At 54.8% G+C, this 19,784-nt stretch overlaps 1 protein-coding gene across 1 annotated transcript; it reads left to right on the forward strand.

Annotated features, from left to right (window-relative positions):
• The first annotated feature begins 1,130 nt into the window (after positions 1-1,130).
• On the forward strand, positions 1,131-19,476 carry LOC119090664 (calpain-C-like). The gene is made up of 15 exons (XM_037213514.1): positions 1,131-1,246; positions 4,682-4,823; positions 7,843-7,912; positions 8,802-8,916; positions 9,354-9,494; positions 9,993-10,173; positions 11,434-11,514; positions 11,997-12,166; positions 12,919-13,091; positions 14,586-14,794; positions 15,141-15,305; positions 16,177-16,303; positions 17,880-18,060; positions 18,771-18,972; positions 19,329-19,476. The coding sequence occupies exons 2-15, from the start codon at positions 4,683-4,685 to the stop codon at positions 19,353-19,355; spliced, it is 1,983 nt and encodes a 660-aa protein (XP_037069409.1). The 5' UTR covers positions 1,131-1,246; position 4,682; the 3' UTR covers positions 19,356-19,476.
• Positions 19,477-19,784: the final 308 nt, after the last annotated feature.

The following is a 19,784-nucleotide window of genomic DNA, read 5'->3' on the forward strand; positions in this document are numbered from 1 at the left end:
CCACTTTTTCTTTTCTTGTTGCTGCTCTTCTCTCATAACATCCAACCTCGAAGCTCTTGCTTGCCTGGGAACAGACGCCTAACGTCTTCTTGGAGCGTTTGAGCTCCATTGTCATACGCCTCCTGCTGTGCCGCGCTCCGCCACCTCTCTCCGCCGGCGTCCTTCCTCATGTGTCCGATCCGCACCGCATCTTACCACGCATCTTACCTTACCACGCGTGGTTCATCTTACCACGCAGCTGGCCTGTAGCCCCACAATGGAATCAAGGCCCCCTCTTCGTACCTCTTTGGGCCTTTGGACACATAGGTGGTTCATCGACGTTTAGGTTTAAGGTTTTGTTTACGTTTTGTAGTTTACGTAAAGGTTATATTTAGATCACTTTCAGAGGAAAGACAGAAAGTTGCCTTTGAAGAGGCACGCCATCTATGGCATGCCTCCTTATTTAGAACAGAATGACTGAATTATTATCGAGCACCTGTTCTACGGTTGCACCTCCGTTCGAAATCACGTAAGGCTTCACCCTTTCAGAAAAGGTTGTAATCGCTGATATGCCATTGGAATACAGGATCAGTTCTGAGTCACAGAAGTCACTCTGAACTTTTTCAAAGTGTAGGTGGGTATTAACATTTCATTTTCTATCCAAAAATTGACTTATGGTGACATTTTCAAACTTTCGGGGAAAAAACGAAGGAACAAATTCTAACGAGCTTGTTAGATGCGTACTGTCCCGTTTTGTACCGCCACGCACACCTTTACTTCATCCTTCCTGCTTATCAGCCATTGCCCCAAGCGATTTATCCTGACCGCATCAATGCACCTTTATCTTTTCGCATCTACAGCTGTGGATATCATTACCGCTCTACCAATGTCCGGACACCTGTCCGATGGCGGCGACGCCTCTGGTTCCGGCCAGCGACGCTGGTCGCCGGCCCCGCTCCGCCGCCGCCCGCCCGTTAGCTCCTCCGCGGGCGGCGGCGGCGCGGCCGTCAGCTGGCGCGGCCGTGACGTCACCGGCGGCCGAGTGACGTCACGGGCGGCTGTCGGCCGCACCCGCGGCGGCGGCGGCGGGCGCGCCAGTGTTGCAGCAAAGCGAGCGAGCGTGGCGAGCGCGCCGGCGGCGCCCGACACGTCAGCGGCCCCGCGCGCCGCGACCGGACAGTGCACGAGCGGCGGCCGACGGCGCGCCATGCGGTAGACGGAGACGTGCGCATCGGCCCCCCGCCGCCGCAGCCAGCGCAGATCGCAGGTATGGCCGTCGCCGGCGGCGCCGCCCGTCGCGCTGGCGAAACGGCCGGCGCCGGCCGCCTTCCTTTGTCAGGTGCCGCCCGCCGGCCGGCTGGCCACGCGCGGCGAGAGGGCGTGCGGCGCCCGCAGCCGGGCCGGTGCCCTCCCCGCCGGCTGCGAGGGCACCGGATGTCTGACCGATGGCCGGACAATGGCCCAGGCAGACAATGCCGGTGCGGTCGAGCCTCACGGCCCGTCAAAGCCTCGACATATGTCGGTGGCGTGTCACGGCAGCGGTCTGTTGTATCGGGCTGCGGGCCGCCGGCGGATTACCGATGGCTCTGGTGTTTGAGGGTCAGCAGGCCGCGCGGCGCTCGTGCCCCAGGTGGGGGCCTAAATCCCGCTAAACAGCCCCGCCTCTTCGGGCACGTGTGGCGCCCCATGGGCGGAGGCTCTCGAGGGTTAATCGGCCGGGGCTTCAACCCTCCCGCTGGAGGACGATGACCCGGCCTGGAGACAGCTGTTCTCGGACCGTGCTCAACATGCTTTGCCGCAGCGCCCCCCACGTTGAGTTTGTGTCCTGGTGATTAACGTTAGGCCTACTTTGTGCCGGGGTGATGAACGTTAGGCTTAGTTCGTGTCCTGGTGATGAACGTTAGGCTTAGTTTGTATCGTGGTGAGGAACGTCAGGCTTGAAATCAGGGCAGAAAATTGAGCAAATCCTGCTTAACACATGTATGCAGTCTGTATGGGAAGCCACGTTCATTGTGTCTTCTAGTACATGTCATGTCTGGTTAAAGGGAGCGTTCCACCTTTGTATGGAGCTCTGAACTGAAATAGCAATCTTAAGATCATTCGGTGCAGTTCACAGCCCCGCCCTCTCTGGGACCTAAGTCGCTCTGTAGATCCCGATCTGTGCTACACGCCCGCGAAGAGGTGCAGACTTCTCCGAGGAGACTATTTCGAGGTCACCCAGGCATCCATGACACCATAATGATGTCATTTTAATCCTTTTATTACATTAATGATGCGGCTATCAAGGCTAACAGAAATATGATGGTAGAACCATTCATATATGACGTCCATGAGCACGATTTCCAGACATAACGGCCATCAATTGGCTCTCAATCTTTGTTATGCTAGGTACGATGACATAATCAAACAGTGACGTATTGAGAAGTATATCTACTAAGCAGAGAAATTATGCTGTCTAGACCAGTTTTTCTACTTAAATGTACACCCATAGCTATTAAGGAGGGTATTTAAGCGGACCTGATGCCCGCTTTAATATATTCCAATATGTAACATTCCTTTACCAGTGATTTTGCCGCGACTCGTAACATGGACAGTGTGTTAGCGTTGATTCTGAACTGTGCTGGATGGTGTTAAGCAGGGATTTATTTCAGCAGGTTAGGACGCGTAACAGATGGAAATGTGCTGACACATCAGCAATGTCATGTGCTGCGTCAGTGAAGAAGAGCTCGCTTTCGGATTTTCTTGCTTCGGACGAACTTCGTTGAGTGATGCTTGAAGATTTGTTCGGACGAGACCAGGTTTTGTATTGGGCTTCGTTTGGAACCCTGGCAGCCATCATGAGCAATTTCAAGGCTGTGGGATCAATGGGTGGGCGAAAATGGGGCAATAGTTTGGTCACGTCGCTCACCCAGACTTATTCGTACGCGTGGAACCTGAGCCCGGGCCGTGCAGGCGCTCGGGAGGGGCTGCCGCAGGGCTGGCTCATGGCTGCCGCAGGGCTGGCTCGTGGCTGCCGCAGGGCTGGCTCACGGCTGACGCGCGGCTGGCTCATGGCTTACGGGTACAACATACTCCCGGTGGGAAAAGAAGCGGTCAGGGTGCGGAAGAAGCGGTGAATGGGACGAGAGGGGGGATTGAGAGCCAGATCAGGTCGTCAGCGGTCAGGCCAGGAAGTGCCTTTCCCCGATAGCCTTCAGGCAGCAATATTCAAGTTGCGTTCGGTCACGCAATGCTTGTACAAAATGGATGAACACTCAGCAGTTTTGAAAGTGGGCGTAAACAAGGCGGGACTATTAACGCAGCCTTTGGTTTTAGAGTTCGTACACAAAACATTTCGATCTCGCCGATATCACCGTCACAGGCTGGCCACGCGGTGCTTTTGACTCCACCGTGTCGCACGCTTGGCACCATATTTTCGTAGGTTAAGCCGCGATAACGAGTTCGTTCCGCAGTTTCACGGCCAACGGCGGTCCATGCAGGCTTGCCTGAGGTAAAGTCGCCGCTGCTTAAGAAAAGAACGGCACGCCGCTGGCTTTCATTCGGAAACTGGTCTTTCTGGTCACCGGTACGATACGCGCACAATCGCGGCCATCTGACCGAAAGTGACCGGGTCCAGTCACTCAAGGTCGCCGCCGCGCGGCCGCCGGCCGGCGCCGGCGCCGTGCGGGCCTCGCGAGTCGCCGGCAACACACCGGCCGGCGCCGGCTGTGATTGGTGTCAGTCGGATCTGGCGGGGCGGGCGGAGTGCCGGTCAGCGGCACCGGGACTCTCTCCGGCGCCCGGCATAACGATGGCGCTTCGCCGCGCGCGCCTCACCCGTGCCAAGAATTTGGCGTGATGACTGCTTTCGACGGCCGACTGGCCGACCGGCTGGCCGGCCGACGGAGTATTGAGGTCAGCCACACACGTGCGCTGGCGCGAGAAGAGAGAGGAGCGAGGAAGGCGAAAAGAGGGGGGGGGGGGGCAAAGGAGGGTCGGCAGATGGCACTCGAACATGTCACTATTGTCACAGCACGCGGCTAGGAACACAGCCCCGCCCACGCCTCGTAGCGACACTTCCTGGTGGAGGCGTGCCGAACACAAAGCACCGCCGGCGCCGGCAGGACAACGACGTCCCGACGCGACCAAACAGCCAGCAGACAGACATCGAGACACGGCCGCCAAATGTGCGGAAGCCGAGACCCCGCAGCGGCCGGCATGCGGCGCTCCCTAGCGACGGACGCGGCGGCGGCGGCGCCGGGGCGAATGAGCACGCGGCCCACATCGGCCGGGCGGCGCTGCATTCCACCCGGACGCGAGCGGCGCCGCCCGAGGAGCGCCGGCCACGGCCGCACGCGCCGAACGACGCCAATGAGGGGCCGATCGTGGCCGCTGGGGTGTGGCGGGCTGACGAGTGGCGCTGTCTGCCCGCAGAGTGCGTGGGCTGGATCCTGGATGCAAGCGACGTCGTGGGTATCCTGCATTCAGATGTCAAATGCACGGCTGTGGGGAGCGCATATCGTGAGGTCAAAATCGACACACAAGCTTCTTTGTTTTTATTTCATTTTAGACAACTTCGTGAATTATTTAATGATTTATTTAAGCACTGCCAGGACATCGCTTCAAGCGGTTTGTGTTTTTACTGACTGATTGGCCCGCGTCATAATTGTTCTGTTTGTTTCCGTCGCCGGCGCAGTGTAATGGATGGCTTCTCTGACCTCAGGATGAGCTCGGACTTTGAGCGCGTTCGGCGGGCCTGCCTGCGCCTGGGAGAGCTATGGCAGGACCCCGACTTCCCGGCCGTCCAGGCCTCGGTCTTCTACCACCAGACTCCACCCTTCCAGTTCGTGTGGAAACGACCTGCGGTGAGTGTGGCCTCAGGAGCAACGTGGCGGTGAGTTCGATTGGGATATGGAGGTTTTGTTACATGGAAATACACCTTATATGCAATACACTTCAACAGCTTTCGAGCATGAGCAAGTTTTGAAAAGAAACCATCTTATTTGTGCATTTAATTTTGTCGTATTGAATCGAACAAAGATCCATGCCGAGCATCTATTCCGGCCATCTTGACCTAAGCCCAGTTGTAAACTTGAGATCACAGGTCATTCTTATCAAACAGTCATGAATCAAACCAAAACTGTCGCGCTCTTGCGTCTTGGCCGGGTCAGACCGAGTGGCGCCTTACGGGCGCCACTCGGTGTCTAGTCCCAGTGCAGCCTGGACAAACTCTCGCGACCCAGGTCGCTGTGGTCGGCCGCTGGTGGGGGCCGCGGGCAGGCCGACGTGAGGGATCAGTGGAGCCGCGGCTCTCTCCCTCTTCCCACAGCTCTGCGTATGGAGCTGCGGGGATGAGATTTCCCCCCAGTGTTATTGCGCGGCAGGAAGAGGTCTCCAAAAGCCCGACAGAATGTAAACACTCGTGACTGGCTCTGAAGAGAATGCTCACATTGGACTAAAACACTTGAGGTCGACTTGACCGAACTGGTTGAGGTTGGGGTTGAGTTTTGGGCACGTGCCCCGTTGTCCCCCCTCCCCTTAACGCGTCCCTGTTTTCGTCAACAACAGCCGCCTGTTGATAAATCAGGTAGATGAAAATGTGACCCTGGAAGGACGCAAAATAGAGCCTCCTTAAAAATTTACTTCTGGGCAGCATGCAAGTTCCTAATAACGACCACTGGTTCGTCTTTCCTACCGCAGGCACTCATTAATGCTGCTGACGAGCTCGTCCTCCTACCGCACGCGGTGCTCCCTATCTATGCGTCGTCACAGTCACTGAGCTGTGTTTCTGTGCGGCATTGCAGTTAGCAGTCGTGGAGTTTGGGCGTGCCTGTATAGTGGGTCAGTCAGGCGTCTGCGATCGTGCACGACTTCAATAACTTTTTGCGTAATGATGTGTGGTTGACCTTCCACCTGCATGGTGGGGGACGTGCGGGCGTGACCGCCGTTAGCAGCACGCCTCCCATTCTTTAAGCTTGAGCTACCCTAGACATTGTAGCTTGTGCCGCTCGCTGATCGGGTGCATCGCTTGGATGGATTTCTTGTAACTTTACCGTAACCAAAAGCTGTCTGTGCGTGCAGCTCATACTGTCCTGTCCAGCTTATTAAATTGGCTTATGTGTTATGTTATAGCCTATTTAGACCGGCTAGCTTGATGTCAGCGATATAACAGTTTGTCACTCGGGAGTATTGTCTCTTAGAATGGAGGTGTGTAAACTTCTCTTAGTGGTAGTCATGGCCTATGCTTTCGTTGAGCATGTTACTATGAACAAATTTGCATAATTGTCAAAGAACTAGCCGGTTTTTACAACCTCATCTATACTACATTAGGCAGAATGTAAAGACAGTCTGTGCTGCAGAGGAATTATGGAATTTCTTGCCGACTCCCAGACCTTCTCATCTGATCACCATCGGATGCGGTCACACAACTGGTTCGGAGTTATTGAGCAGTGGATACTGACTTAATCGAGCGTTAACTGACCATATCTGGAATGCGCTTTGGGTTCTGTAGGTAGGAATTTCCGTGCTCGCAATGCATTCCGGTAAGGACTGTGGCCGCAGACGCACGGTCCCCGGAATACTGATAGAACATAACCGGTGCACGGCGGCATTCGTGCCCTGTGGAAGCGTTATAACGCGCCCCATCTGACCGACTGTTCAGCCAATGTGTGTGGCGGGCAGTTGTACGTTGTTCCATTGTGCATCGTCTGTCTGAGCCAGAGCCGCCCGGAGCCGCGTTCTTGTTTACGCGTCTGGCAGCGATTGAGCACAACACGACAGCGTGATGCGCTGGCACATGATTTTGAAACACTTCCTCTGACTTTGCATCATGTGTTAGTTGAGCCGGAAATCCGAAGCTTTTGGTTTCCATAGTACGATGCTCGTTAAAGAACAACAAGCGATAACTGGCGCCGGATTGCTTTGGTGCATGTCTAATGAAAGTTAGTCGTGCTGCTGTTGGGCATAGGACTTCTCATGCGCCCATTCGCACACCCTTGACATCAGAACTCAGCGACGGCCGGCCAGCACCGTGGCATCGTTCTCTGTAGACTCCGTTATCCAGTGACGTCATAGCCAGCAGGCGACCGCAGCTGGCGTGCCAGCTGTTGGGCATGGCCCAGTAGTGGATGTGATAGTCCCAGTGATCGTTATCAAACCCATCACAATCGCACCACCTGCCGAAGACGCCTCAGCGTCACTCGACGCCGGCTAAGTGTTGTCTGCCCCAGTCCACCCCCGGTTTGGGGTGAAAAGATAAGTAAAGCAAACTAAGCACATTCGCCACAAACGTGTTGCATTATGTTTTAGATTATTCTTGTTGTTCTTTTAGCGATCTCGACCTCCAACTGGTGGCCAAACCAAACATCAGGAGGGCTTCTGTTGCTGCCCAAGTTCCCCAAGATGCCCAAAGCTTCACCCATGTTTGGTGGTGATTTCCAGCGCAGGCCCGCGGCCCGCGGCTGGGCCGCACGCCTCGCCGCCGTAGCGCCGCGCACGCCAGCGCTCACTTCGTGCATGGCGGCCGCTGTCACTCCGTGCAACCGTCTGGCGCATTGTCTGACAGCGCCGCCGGGACACGGCGCCATCGACGGCATACCGACGCTGGGCCAACCGCCGTCCGGCAGAACTCGGGCGTGGTCTGCAGCGGGTGCGGGGGGAAGCGTGCCGCTACTGCAGTCCAGGAGACTCGCGGGTGGAATAGGACGAAACGAAGCGAGGTTTCTGCGCAGAGTTGACATGCCGCGCGTCCAGGTTTGAGAGGAGGCGCCGCGGAGCTTGGGCACGGTACCGACGTGCCGAGCCTCGAGCCTCGAGCCTCGAGCTGTGCGGGGAGCTCGACCGCCCGCGCGACCTTGGCACTGAGCGCCGCCTGTGACTTCGCAGGAGCTGACTCCAGAGCCGCTGTTCATTCGAGACTCAGTGCTGGATTTCGACGCCCTTCCTGGAAAGCTGGGTGAGTGGGCCGGCGGCTTAATAGCTTCGGTGGCAGGCGCGCGTCCAGGTTTCAATCAGGAAGCTTAACTACTGCAAGTGCCCATGGAAGCGTGAAAAAGCTAGAGTGCATGCGGATAACGAGATGTGTCGGGGGGGGGGGGGGGGGGCTGAATAAGAATTGGTCGGCCTGACATGACCGGTGCGGCTGAGCGAGCTCCTGGTCCGGCGCCTCCTGAGCGACGCGGTCGAGCCGGGGGCCCGGTCCGGCCGTCCGGGTTAGTGGCACGTGCGGCGGAACAGGACGGTCGGAGCTCTGCGGCCACCACCTCGTCCCAAGCCGCCGATGCCGCTCTTGCGAGTCGCCGCGCTCGCCTGGCTTATCGCTTTCTCCAGATGCATATCTGTTTGAGTAAGTCGTCGGCGGGGTCAGGTGTGGCAGCCGGCCGGTTTAGAGGGAGGGAAAACCGTGTCCTTTCGTCGCGGTCCCGCCTGTCTTCCTGCCAAAGTGATAGCTAGAGTAGACATGGGCTGCAATGGCTGTGTTTTGAGAGCCACGTGTGTGTGTGTTGGTGAAGACTCTCAAACGCGGTGGGCTGAAACTATATGAACAGCGCACCACAACGAACGGTGAAGCGACGACTGCGATCACCGTTTCATCATTCATTATGGTGCGCAGTTCATAAAGTTTTAGCCACCGCGTTTGAGAGTTCGCGCAAACTTCTTTCTGACCAACTCCGCTTTTTCTGGCTTCAAATTTGATCACCTAGGCTAGCGAGCCCAAGTCGAAAAGAAAGGCCCTAATGGCCACCGGTTCGGGAGATGCACCACGAGTGTTATGACTACATGAGCTCGACTGCCGTCCCCTTCCGTGTTTCCTGTTGGGATTGACCCTGCGACCTCCGTTGCAGGGGATCGCTGGTTCATATCGTGCATAGGGTGTCTGCAGATGACGCGAGGCCTCTTCTACCGTGTGGTGCCGGCAGACCAGGCTTTCGGAGGCGACGTCTATGCTGGCATCTTTAGGTACGGGACGTCACTTCACATTGCCTGTCCGATGCATCTCAGCGAGATCGCTTGACGGTCAAACGTAGCAAAGGCTGGATTTTGCGTGCCGCAAAGACAGAAGTCCTTGTAAGATGGTGCAGTGGTCTTAGTGAGCAGGTCGAAGGGTTTCACTTTGGTTGTAGATATGTGAACAGCAAATGATGTAGCACATCCTATCGTGACCTGCACATTGCCCTGGGAAATCGCCGCTAGCCGGTCACTGATGGCCGGACACAGCTTTTCATATGGCTGGAAACACGATAGGTGCAAATGGTTTCTCTGTATATTTCATTTACCCACGTATTTATCTTCTTTGACTGAAGGTTTAGTGAGGTCGCTAAGGTGGATACCGCTGAATAACCCACCTGTCCAGACGCGAGCCCATTCATAACCTAAATCGCTTCCGCACTTCTCAGGTTCCGCATATTTTGGAACGGCGAATGGGTAGAGGTGCTGGTCGACGACCGGCTGCCCACGGTCAACGGCAAGCTGGCGTTCACCTCGTCCCAGAGCCAGCAAGTGTTCTGGATGTCCCTGCTGGAGAAGGCTTGCGCCAAGTGAGTCCCCCCCCCCCCCCGACCAGCGCCCTGCCACGGGCGCATGTGTCATCAAGCTGTCTGTGACGGGAAACTCTGCCAGCTAGCTAGAATAATATTTGATGACTTGTAGTCACAGTCATGGTGAGCTGTTAATGCTGTCGCGGGTGAGTATCTGGGAGGTGTTGATTCTTCACCTCTTCATCTGCTAAAAAAGTCAGAAGTGTGATCCCTTTGCGAACGGCAGGACTGGGCTGAAGCCGTTGGAGGCGGAATATTAACGTTCTCATCCCACCTGGCAACAATTCCAGCTCTTTCACTCTGCTATGGTTATTTTGCGATGCGTTAGAGTAAAAACCTGCCGAAATGCCTCCTATCCATTCTTAGTACCAGTGTCTAGCGCTCTAAGAAGTTCAGGTCCGCGCTCGCGCCCAAATCGTCCCGGCCACCGTCGCAACTCCGCCCGCGGAGGGCACTCCGTGAGCCCAGCCCTGTCACGTGATCGCGTCGTGCCGGCAGGCTGCATGGGTCGTACGAGGCGCTCAAGTACGGCAGCACGCTGGACGGCCTGGCGGACATGACTGGTGGCATCACCGAGACGCTGAGCATCCGAGAGGACGCCACGGGTGCGGCGCACACCATCGGCCGCCTGCTGCAGCAAACCTCCATCATCACGGCCACCGTACAGACCGGCTCTCAGGTACGGTACACCGTGCAGACCGGCACTCAGGTACGGTACACCGCACAGACGGCCACTCAGGTGCGGTGCGACGCACAGACAGGCACTCAGGTACGGTACACCGCACAGACGGCCACTCAGGTGCGGTGCGACGCACAGACAGGCACTCAGGTACAATACACCGAACAAACGGGCACTCAGGTACGGTGCACTGCATAGACGGCCACTCAGGCATGATGTAGTGTACGTAGCGGTGTTCCCGTGTGTGATGCACTGTATGCACGTGAGGTCCGGTGTTACGCAGTGCATTGTGCATCATCGGCCGCCTGCCGTGCCAAACCTTTAACACCGTGGCAACAGTGCACACTGGCGCGCCATAGGGACACTGCGCAAATTAGGGTCCAGCCATTATGCTCTTACAGATGAGATTGCAGGCACGTTCACTTCGTGCTGTCTTCAGACACAACACACCGCACACCCCACTCAGGCACTTATATTGCTCAGACAGGCATTCACACGATTCAAAGAACAGAAGGACACTCCCACTGTACCGGCACTCATGCGTCACTGCACTGCCACTCAAAGGTCATTGCACCGACACTCACACTTCACTGCACCGACACTCATACGCCACTGCACCGACATTCGTAGTCACTGCACCGACGCTCAGACATCACTGTACTGCGACTCATACGTCACTGCAGCGACACTGAAACGTCACTGCACGGACGAGCATTCAAGTAAGCGTGAAGGTCATGGACCTCCCTCAGACATCTTCCCCAACAGTACTAATCATAAAAGGTGTGCAGAGAGCTCCCACTTTCTAGAACTCGGGTCGTGTGGCTTGTGCACGAATGCATTTCAGCTAACATTGCGTGCGGACATGGCCATCGCAGTCCTAAGCATCGATATGTAACCAAACGCACTCATTCATGACTGGTGTTGCACGCGTAACAGCTGTTTTCTTCACTGAAGTCGGGCTGGTGCGGGCGGCGTGGCTCCATTGGCAGAGTGCCAATGCGCTTATTGTCGTGAGTCGGGGCGTGGGTTCGAAACTCACCGCCGGCCTGGTGTTTGTCGTCCCCGCGGCAGTCGGCGGGAACGGTTGTGAAGCCAGGAGCCATTACAGTCTTGTGGTCGTCATGCAACGTGTCTGCGATAAAACCACTATCCGACGAAAACATCAGCAGTTATTGGTACGTTCGTAATATGTTTCATGAGGCCTTGGTTGGTGTACTCTATCATGTCCTCATGTGTGATCCATGCTTCCGTCTTCCCCAGACGCCGAAGAATGGTAGTCCAGAAAAGCTCGCTAACGGCATATTGCTGGGCACCAATTACCGGGTGCTGGACATAGAACGGGTACGTTCGCGTACGCCTCTTAAACTCATGACCGATTACTTTGCCTGGTGTTTTTACAGTGCAGCCTAACAACATACATTAAAATGACCATTAACGCATAGTTAAGGCCATTAACTAAACATAGAACTTAAGACGAAATTACCTTGAGACTATTGGATATCAAGGTTTGCCTTTCTTCAATCTTTATTTCTATTTATCCCATCATGTGCTCTAAGCTTACCAATTTTCATGTGAAATGAGCAGGCGTGGAAATCAGGTAGGAGAGGGGAGGCGGGAGAGGGGATGGGGCGAGCAGCGATGGCCTTTTTTCGGTAAATCACAGCATTTTTTGCTCCAATTCTTAACAGGAACTTGACACTGACCCTAGAACATTGCGTAATAAACATTCCTTTAAGAAGTGTGCTGCCCGCAGCGACCTTCTGCGAGTATGCGTGCCCGCCGGCCGCGCCTCGGCCGTTGACCACTGACCCGCGGCGCCTCAGGTGACCCAGTTCAGCGGCGAGCCGACCCAGCTGGTGCGCCTGCGCTCGTCGCTGGGCCACAACGGCGAGTACGTGGGCCGCTGGGCCCGCGGCTCGCTCGAGTGGGACGAGGTCAGCGCGCTGGAGCGGGAGCGACTCGGGCCGCATACGCTCTCCGACGGCGAGTTCTGGTGAGCGAGCCGGCGGCGTGAGATGTCTCGAGCGGGCCGAGGGCGAGTTCTGGTGAGCGAGCCAGCGGCCGTGAGATGTCTCGAGCGGGCCGAGGTCGAGTTCTGGTGAGCGAGCCGGCGGCCGTGAGATGTCTCGAGCGGGCCGAGGTCGAGTTCTGGTGAGTGGGCCGGTGGTGATGGGTTGTCCCGGACCGGCTGGGTTCGAGTACTGGTGAGATGTCTCGGGCGGGCTGGGGTCGAGTTGCGGCGAGTGGGCCGGTGGTGATGGGCTGTCCAGGACTGGCCAGGGTCCGGGACAACCCCAGGGGCTCCCCTGGTGGCGAGTATGGCTACCAGTACTTGAGCGCGTTCACACCATGGTGTGTGATGAGGACAGCGTGGGCCATGTCAAGGTGGCGGATTGTTCAGCTCAGGCTGGGCCACGTTGCCGTGGAGAGTTGTGACTCGTCAGTTGGGTCACAGTGACGTACGGACAAGGGACAGGGGCAGCGACTTCCCAACTCCGAGAACATTGAGCGCTAGTCCTTGGAAGTTGATGTGCATGGACGCAAGGCAAACGATACACTTTGTCATTATTTCACGTTTTGAAAGCTATCTTGCATCCTAATTGCTGATATAAAGAGTGCTACTTCCGTACGACTAAAACATGCGATCGCCTTACTAAAACTCGCCAAGTTTACCCCAGACTGACCACGTTTCAAAATCTCCACCGTCGCGGCCATCTGGTGCATCACCATCACGTTCCACCGCAGGATGCCGTACTCGGACTTCGTGAAGACGCTGACGCACCTGGAGGTGGTGCACCTGGACCAGGACACCGCCAGGGACGAGCCGACGCTGCGCGCCCGCGTGCCCTGGCAGGTCAAGGTGTACCAGGGCTCCTGGAGACGCGGCGTCACCGCCGGCGGCTGCAGGAACAACGCAGGTAACGCCACTCGTCTGCCGCGGCACGGACGGGAGGCGGCGTCAGCTCTTCGCACGTGTTGGCTTGCTTTCGTGGTGTGCAGAAGCGGTGGTATTACCCCTACGGTGCTGTGGCAACCTGTTGAGTGTTGTTGAGTGAAGAGATGCATTTGAGCCGAACATGTGGCCACGGCTCTAAATTCTAACGGTGAGCCATAGCTCTTAAATTTCTGTCAGAGCTATACCACAGTCGTTTGGCCGCGTCTGAATGGGTGGTCAAAGCGTACGGCAACACGAATCGTGTACGTTATTTGAGTAGATCCGACTTATTATAGTGTGTTACCAGGGACGTGCATTGATCCTAGATGTAGGAGAAGCAACGCAACTTTTACCGATTGGTCCAAATTTCCACTTGCATGCAAACAGATCAGGCTGGATCGAAATCAGGCTAGCCACGATCGGACCAGATCTACGAATCAAATGCCAGTGACTAGCTGGCACAAAAAGAATCTCACCGACTGATATCCCTCTTCGCCCTATCCCATTCACAGATGTTCGACCTTGCCGGTGCGTCCTCAGAATCTCAGCTGCGGTCATCATGACAGTTCCTATAGTTAGATAGTGGATTTTGCTTGTCGATTTAATATTTATGCGTTCCATTAAACAACGCCAGAAATGTTTATGTGTCTGCGTCTATGCTTACAAACCATGCGGGTACTCTGGTTCATAATTGGTACGTGGCTTATATTGTAAATGGAAATCATCGGCCGCCATCAAATCTGGCCTTGTATGACGTCGTTGTCATCCTGTAGGTGTTTTTCCTTGCACGAAGTTTGGTAACCTGTTAGGCAAGACCCCTCAGAACTGTTCACTGTTAGCGCTGATACTGGTATTGGGAAGGCTGGGGAGGGGATGTCCCCTGCTCCTCACAGTACACTGCCGCTGGCATGGGACGTACAAGTACAACTGGCAAGTACAACATGACGATATATATATATATATATATATATATATATATATATATATATATATATATATATTCAAACTTACCAAAACATCATGTTCGACTCAAATGCGTCTCCTCACTCAACAGCAGAATGATATATATATATATATATATATATATATATATATATATATATATATAATATATATATATATATATGTGTGTGTGTGTGTGTGTGTGTGTGTGTGTGTGTGTGTGTGTGTGTGTGTGCGTGCATGACGATGGCGATATCGTAATGCGCGTATTACGGCTTTTTCCTCGCTCCCCCACCCTCCCAAACGCACGGTTACGTCGTGCCTACGTCCCCCGAACTCTCTCTTGTTTCGACCGCATTATTTACTACATGTGTGCCGGTCACGCAAGCCATCATCAACAACAATAGCGTCGCGATAAATAACGCTGATTGAAACACGGTAATCAGAAAACAGCCCGTACCAAGACCTGAACCGTCGACCTTGTGGTTGTCAGCAAGGTCAGCTTCTCGTGAGCTGCGACTCTCCGCTGCCCCAGACACGTTCCACATCAACCCACGGCTGCACCTGGTGCTGACGGAGCCGGAGGAGGTGGTGGTGTCGCTGACCCAGCACACTGTGACCGAGCCTCGCGTCGTCGGCTTCACCGTCTACCCCATCGCCAACGGCAGCGTCGACGCCATCGACAACTCCTTCTTCAAGAAGAACAAAAGCCTGGTCAACTCGCAGTACACCAACGGACGACAGGTGAGTGTTGGGCGATGTCTCACTTCATGCAATAGGGCATTGGTTGATATGTGACGCGGCATGTGGTTGATGCATTCCGCGGTGTGGTTGCCAACACATTGAGCTCAACTTTTCAAATTCAGCGGGTTGTTGACGTGCCGTGACACGTCCCTTTTGCAAGTACACGCGTCCACACAGTTCAGCAGATATAAAACGGCTAACGACACGTCCTTTGTAATGGCGCTTTACCTTTGTTTTACTTTGTAAAACGCTTTACCAACACGTCCCTTGTGCTGGCGACACCGGACCACTCTGCTAGAGCCCTCAGTGCCGGTGGTCCGCTAACTCGCCTCGCATGCCGCGCCAGGTGTCGCACCGGTGTCCGCTGGAGCCGGGCGGCTTCATCATCGTGCCGACGACGTTCGAGCCGTGCCAGGAGGCACAGTTCACGCTGCGCGTCTTCTCGCTGAACGCGGTGAAGCTGCGCTACATCGACACCACACCAGCCGTGCTGCGCAACCCCATCCTCAAGGTACGCCACAGGGAGCCGCCGTCTGTGCTGTGCAACCCCATCATCAAGGTACGCCGTCAGAGGGCGCTGCCTGCGCTGCACAACCCTGTCCTCAAGGTACGCCGCCGGAGCTCGCTGCCTGCGCTGTGCATACCCATCCTCAATGTACGCCGCAGGGAGCCACCGCCTGTGCTGTGCAGCCCCATCCTCAAGGTACGCCACAGGGAGCCACCGCCTGTGCTGTGCAACCCTATCCTCAAGGTACGCCGCCAGAGGGCGCTGCCTGCGCTGCGCAACCCTATCCTCAGGGTACACCGCCAGAGGGCGCTGCCTGCGCTGCGCAACCCTATCCTCAGGGTACACCGCCGGAGCTCGCTGCCTGCACCGTGGCGTGTACCGAGTGCAGCTGCGGAATCCGATAGTGCGGTAATGTGGCTGTAAGTGCTGGTGTCCGATGTGTGTGTGTGTGCACGCGTGTACTAGTGTTGGTGATAATAGACGACTGTGTTGGGATATCAGAAGCATTTTTGGAATGATAAGGTCAGATGACTGGATGCTGACGAAGCCCAGCTGGGGACTGGATTAATTTTTACTTCTGCTGGGTTGGCAGCTCGTCATAGCTAACTTGACACATGTTGAGTGATAAACCATGGCATCAGAATGCCAGTGCTGCCCACCTATGCCATGGTGGTTACGGACCTGCTCGTACTTTGTTTGAGACCGGTTTTGTCCGCACGCGTTTTCTGTCTTTTGCTTTGGGTGGGGGCGGGCACAGGCTATGAAAACACGTGTGCGTCATAAAGATATCCTTCAGACCCAGTCAGACGTGCTATTTTTCTTCTGCGTATCGCGTTATTTCACACTGCGATGTTATTTTGCTTCATTTTTCCAGGCCCCTTCGAGTGTCGATGGCAAGGGCTTCAACCAGTATGAGGCCGTCTTCCTACAGCTAGCCGACGAGCACAAGACTGTCAACGCCTTTGAGCTGCAGGAGCTGCTCGAGGCTTGTCTACCGAATGGTGAGGTTAATCCTTGTTCAACGAGGCTAGGGAATCATAACAGGCCTCATGATGTCTTTGGGGATAGCTCTTAGAATACTAAACGGTTGGTGCTGACAGTTGCATTTCACGCCTACGAAAAATTGAAGACCCATCTTGCATAAGCTACAAATGAATGGCGAACAGGTAATAATAGACCTCATCTTTTGTAGACCAGGAACGATAACCTGACCAGGACCAGGAACCTGACGTGTCACGTTTACCGCACGACCTGCTTTCTAAATGCCATGTTGGTATTCATTTCCCGTGCTTATGCGATCTGACGACGCGATTTCATAAAACACACTTGGTTCAGGTATCTGGGGTCAATACAGGTGCATGGCCGAGATATATAAATAGGTACATAAAAATATTGAACCTTTCATCAGATACTTTGGCACTCATTATAGCGCATAAGCCGAAGCTTGATTCAGTTTTATTGCTATTTGTGGTCGTTTGCTCCGTCGTCGCATCACGCTTGGATAACGTGTTGATGAGCCTGCACACAGGGCTCTGCCCAGATGACCTGGCTTACCACATCACAAGTCGCACCCAGCGATGGGCGGCTATCGGTGGGCTGGGATGTCTAGTGTTAAAAACTGCACGACAACATGCTCCACGCTCTCATAACAAGCATAGTCTTGAAGGTGCCACAGAGGTCTCCATTCACTACCGTTATCCAGATAACCTGGTTCTGCTCACCAAAGGTCACACCTACACTGATGTTTCTTGATTATGCAGTGTTGCAAGAGCTTTCCGATGCTTGTTCCACTCGACTCAACACTTAGTGTTTGGCTTTTGAGATAGCGAGGTCTTCAGAGGTATCTGATGAAGGTCATAAATACGTGCACTAGTGAGGGTTACGAACATTTGACACCGGGAGTGAGGGGAAAATAGCGGTGGCGCACAGAACGGTACGGAAAGAGCTGGCTTGGTGCGCAGTTGATGCACGCTTCGGAACGCCTTTGCAATGGTCCTTTAACATGGGGACTTCATTGTGAATTGCCTTCGAACCAAAACATCCAAGACACCTTGGTAAAAGGGTATTTTTTTATTTTGGTAATTTTGGTAATATATAATAGGTAATTTTGGGCGTTGGTAAAATTTACGTTGGTTTATCTTAAACGGGGAAGCCTCTGATGTGCACCACTACGCGGACGTGTTAAGCAATGCAATCTTGATACTCCGTCAAAGTTGCCTGACGTGGATGAACCTTTGCTTTGAGACCGCTAACCTCGGATATCGTGCTGGGTAGCAGAGCAGCAATAGTTCGTGCGCGATTTCCACCCATCTCATATGCCAAGGTACATCGTTGTTCGGGTTTAACGCATCCAACATGACCCATCTCTCCATCTATCCATCCATCTCTCCCATCTCTCGTCTCGAATCCGTATCTCACAGAGTGGGCGAGGAGCGGAGGTTTTCACTGGCTCTGCTAACAGGCATTGCTTCCAATCTAGGGATATGGGTGAGAGGGGAGGCGACAAATATCGTGCGCAGCGGTGCAGAGGCCCAGCAAGGCGGGAGCCGCACCCTCTGACACGTCCTTCCGCTTCAGACTACATCAAGAGCTGCGCCACGATCGGCGTTTGTCGCCAGATCATCTTCGCCATGGACGTCACCATGTTCGGCCGACTCAGCTTCAACGACTTCAAGGATCTCATGTGCAGTCTGAAGCTCTGGCAGGGCGTGTTCAAGAACCACACGAAGGAGAAGACGGGCGTGCTCAAGGCTGAGCGGTGAGAGGCGACATCATGACCCGCCGCCGCTCGGTTGTCTTTGTTCGATAACACTGGATACCTGTCCATCATCAGGTTCTCATGACGTTGATGGTGCCCCGCAGATATCGTGCCAAATGTGTAGTCGAAATTACGACGTCAGCGATTTAGCCGCCAGTAACTTCTATGGCTGTAAAGATACACCGGGGCGAAAGGTGTGGAGAGAGCAGCGTACTTGTCCGCACTCGCCGACGTGCTCAGCTGAACGGTCACGAGTTATTTAATATCGCTGTGGGTTAGGTGTGGCTAAGCTGAGAGAGCAATCACCACACAACCGTCCAGCGTAGGGTTCAAACCTGACTCGAGGACAGAGTTTTATCACCCCCCCTCCCCCCCCCCCCCCAGAAATTGGTGCGAGAGCTTCCGATTCTAGATGGCATTAGACGTTGAATGCGTGGTTAAGCCCCACTAACCACAATTAATGCCGCTGCCATATTATGCATATTATATTATGCTCTTATAAAAGTGCGATGCCTGACTTCCAAATTATGCATCCTCCGAGCCAATTCTCCGTTGGCCCACCGGCCGCCTGCAGCATCTCGACCCCCAACGTCCCGAAGTGCCCCCCCCCCTCCCAGCATTGTCTCAACTGTGTCGCTTCCAGCGACTGCAGCGAGGTCGGCGACGTGACGTTAGCGCCGCCGCCGTAACGTCACTGGCACCGTCTCCAGGTTCCGGGACGCGCTGGCCGAAGTCGGCTTCCAGCTGAGCACGGACGTGATGACGGTGCTGACGCAGCGGTACCGGCGCAAGGACGGCACCCTGCGCTTCGGCGACTTCGTGGGCGCCGTCCTCCAGCTGTGCGTGGCGTTCGAGGTGTTCGACAAGAAGGACCCGCAGCAGAGCGGCATCGTCAAGCTGAACATCTCCGAGGTGAGGGCCCTGCGCCGCGCGGGGAGCGGCGGAGCGGGGCTTGCGGGAGGTCAGAGCGGTGTGGACGAGTCCGGTTATTTGCTGGGCTGTGACTTGTCACCGGCCCCGCGTGAGCTGCTAAAGTGCACGGCTACATAAAGCAGTGCCTGCCGTAAAACATGCAAGCGGATGATGATGGTTGGATGCCGAAGCAAACGCCGACACATTGCTTCAGAATCTGTTTACTACATTAAGGCCTCGTCGAGGCGTACAGGAGCCTCCCACGTTCAGTGTCCATGCTTGTATTATACTCCCTAGTAACCAATGCTTCCGAGAATGTGCCGGCTCCCGCTAATTAACTGTCCATTCCTTTCCAGTGGTTGAAAGGTGCTCTTTCCTGCTGAACGTGCCGGCGGTTCCCGAAGGAAACGCGACCTGCTGAAGCCGTGTACATAGTTCACCTGTGTAGGATAGAACTGCGACATCCCTGTACTGACATTATTTTAATAAAAAGAGAGCATGAAACCAGTTTTTTCTGACCATCCTCGTCACGCCAGTGCTGTGCTGCATGCCATTAGTAAATTGCGAAGATCAATTAATGCGACCCGCGCCTGATTTTGCGAAAAACTTATTAGCTTAGGACAAAAGGTTGTGATGAAATGTAAGCCTACATAGTTTCATTTCGTGGCTGATTTATATTGAGAAGGGTTTTCGATGTCGCGCGAGTAGTTTCTGCACTGCGCGCTGTACCGGCTCAGCTAGCGACAGCTGACTGAATGCTTTTCATCAGCGTATCTCTTTCACCTAGAACAATCGTTCGCTCTCTTCACTCT

The sequence above is a fragment of the Pollicipes pollicipes genome, unplaced genomic scaffold, assembly GCF_011947565.3.
Source record: "Pollicipes pollicipes isolate AB1234 unplaced genomic scaffold, Ppol_2.1 Scaffold_3087;HRSCAF=3621_pilon_pilon_pilon, whole genome shotgun sequence".
Classification (NCBI taxonomy): Eukaryota; Metazoa; Arthropoda; class Thecostraca; order Pollicipedomorpha; family Pollicipedidae; genus Pollicipes; species Pollicipes pollicipes.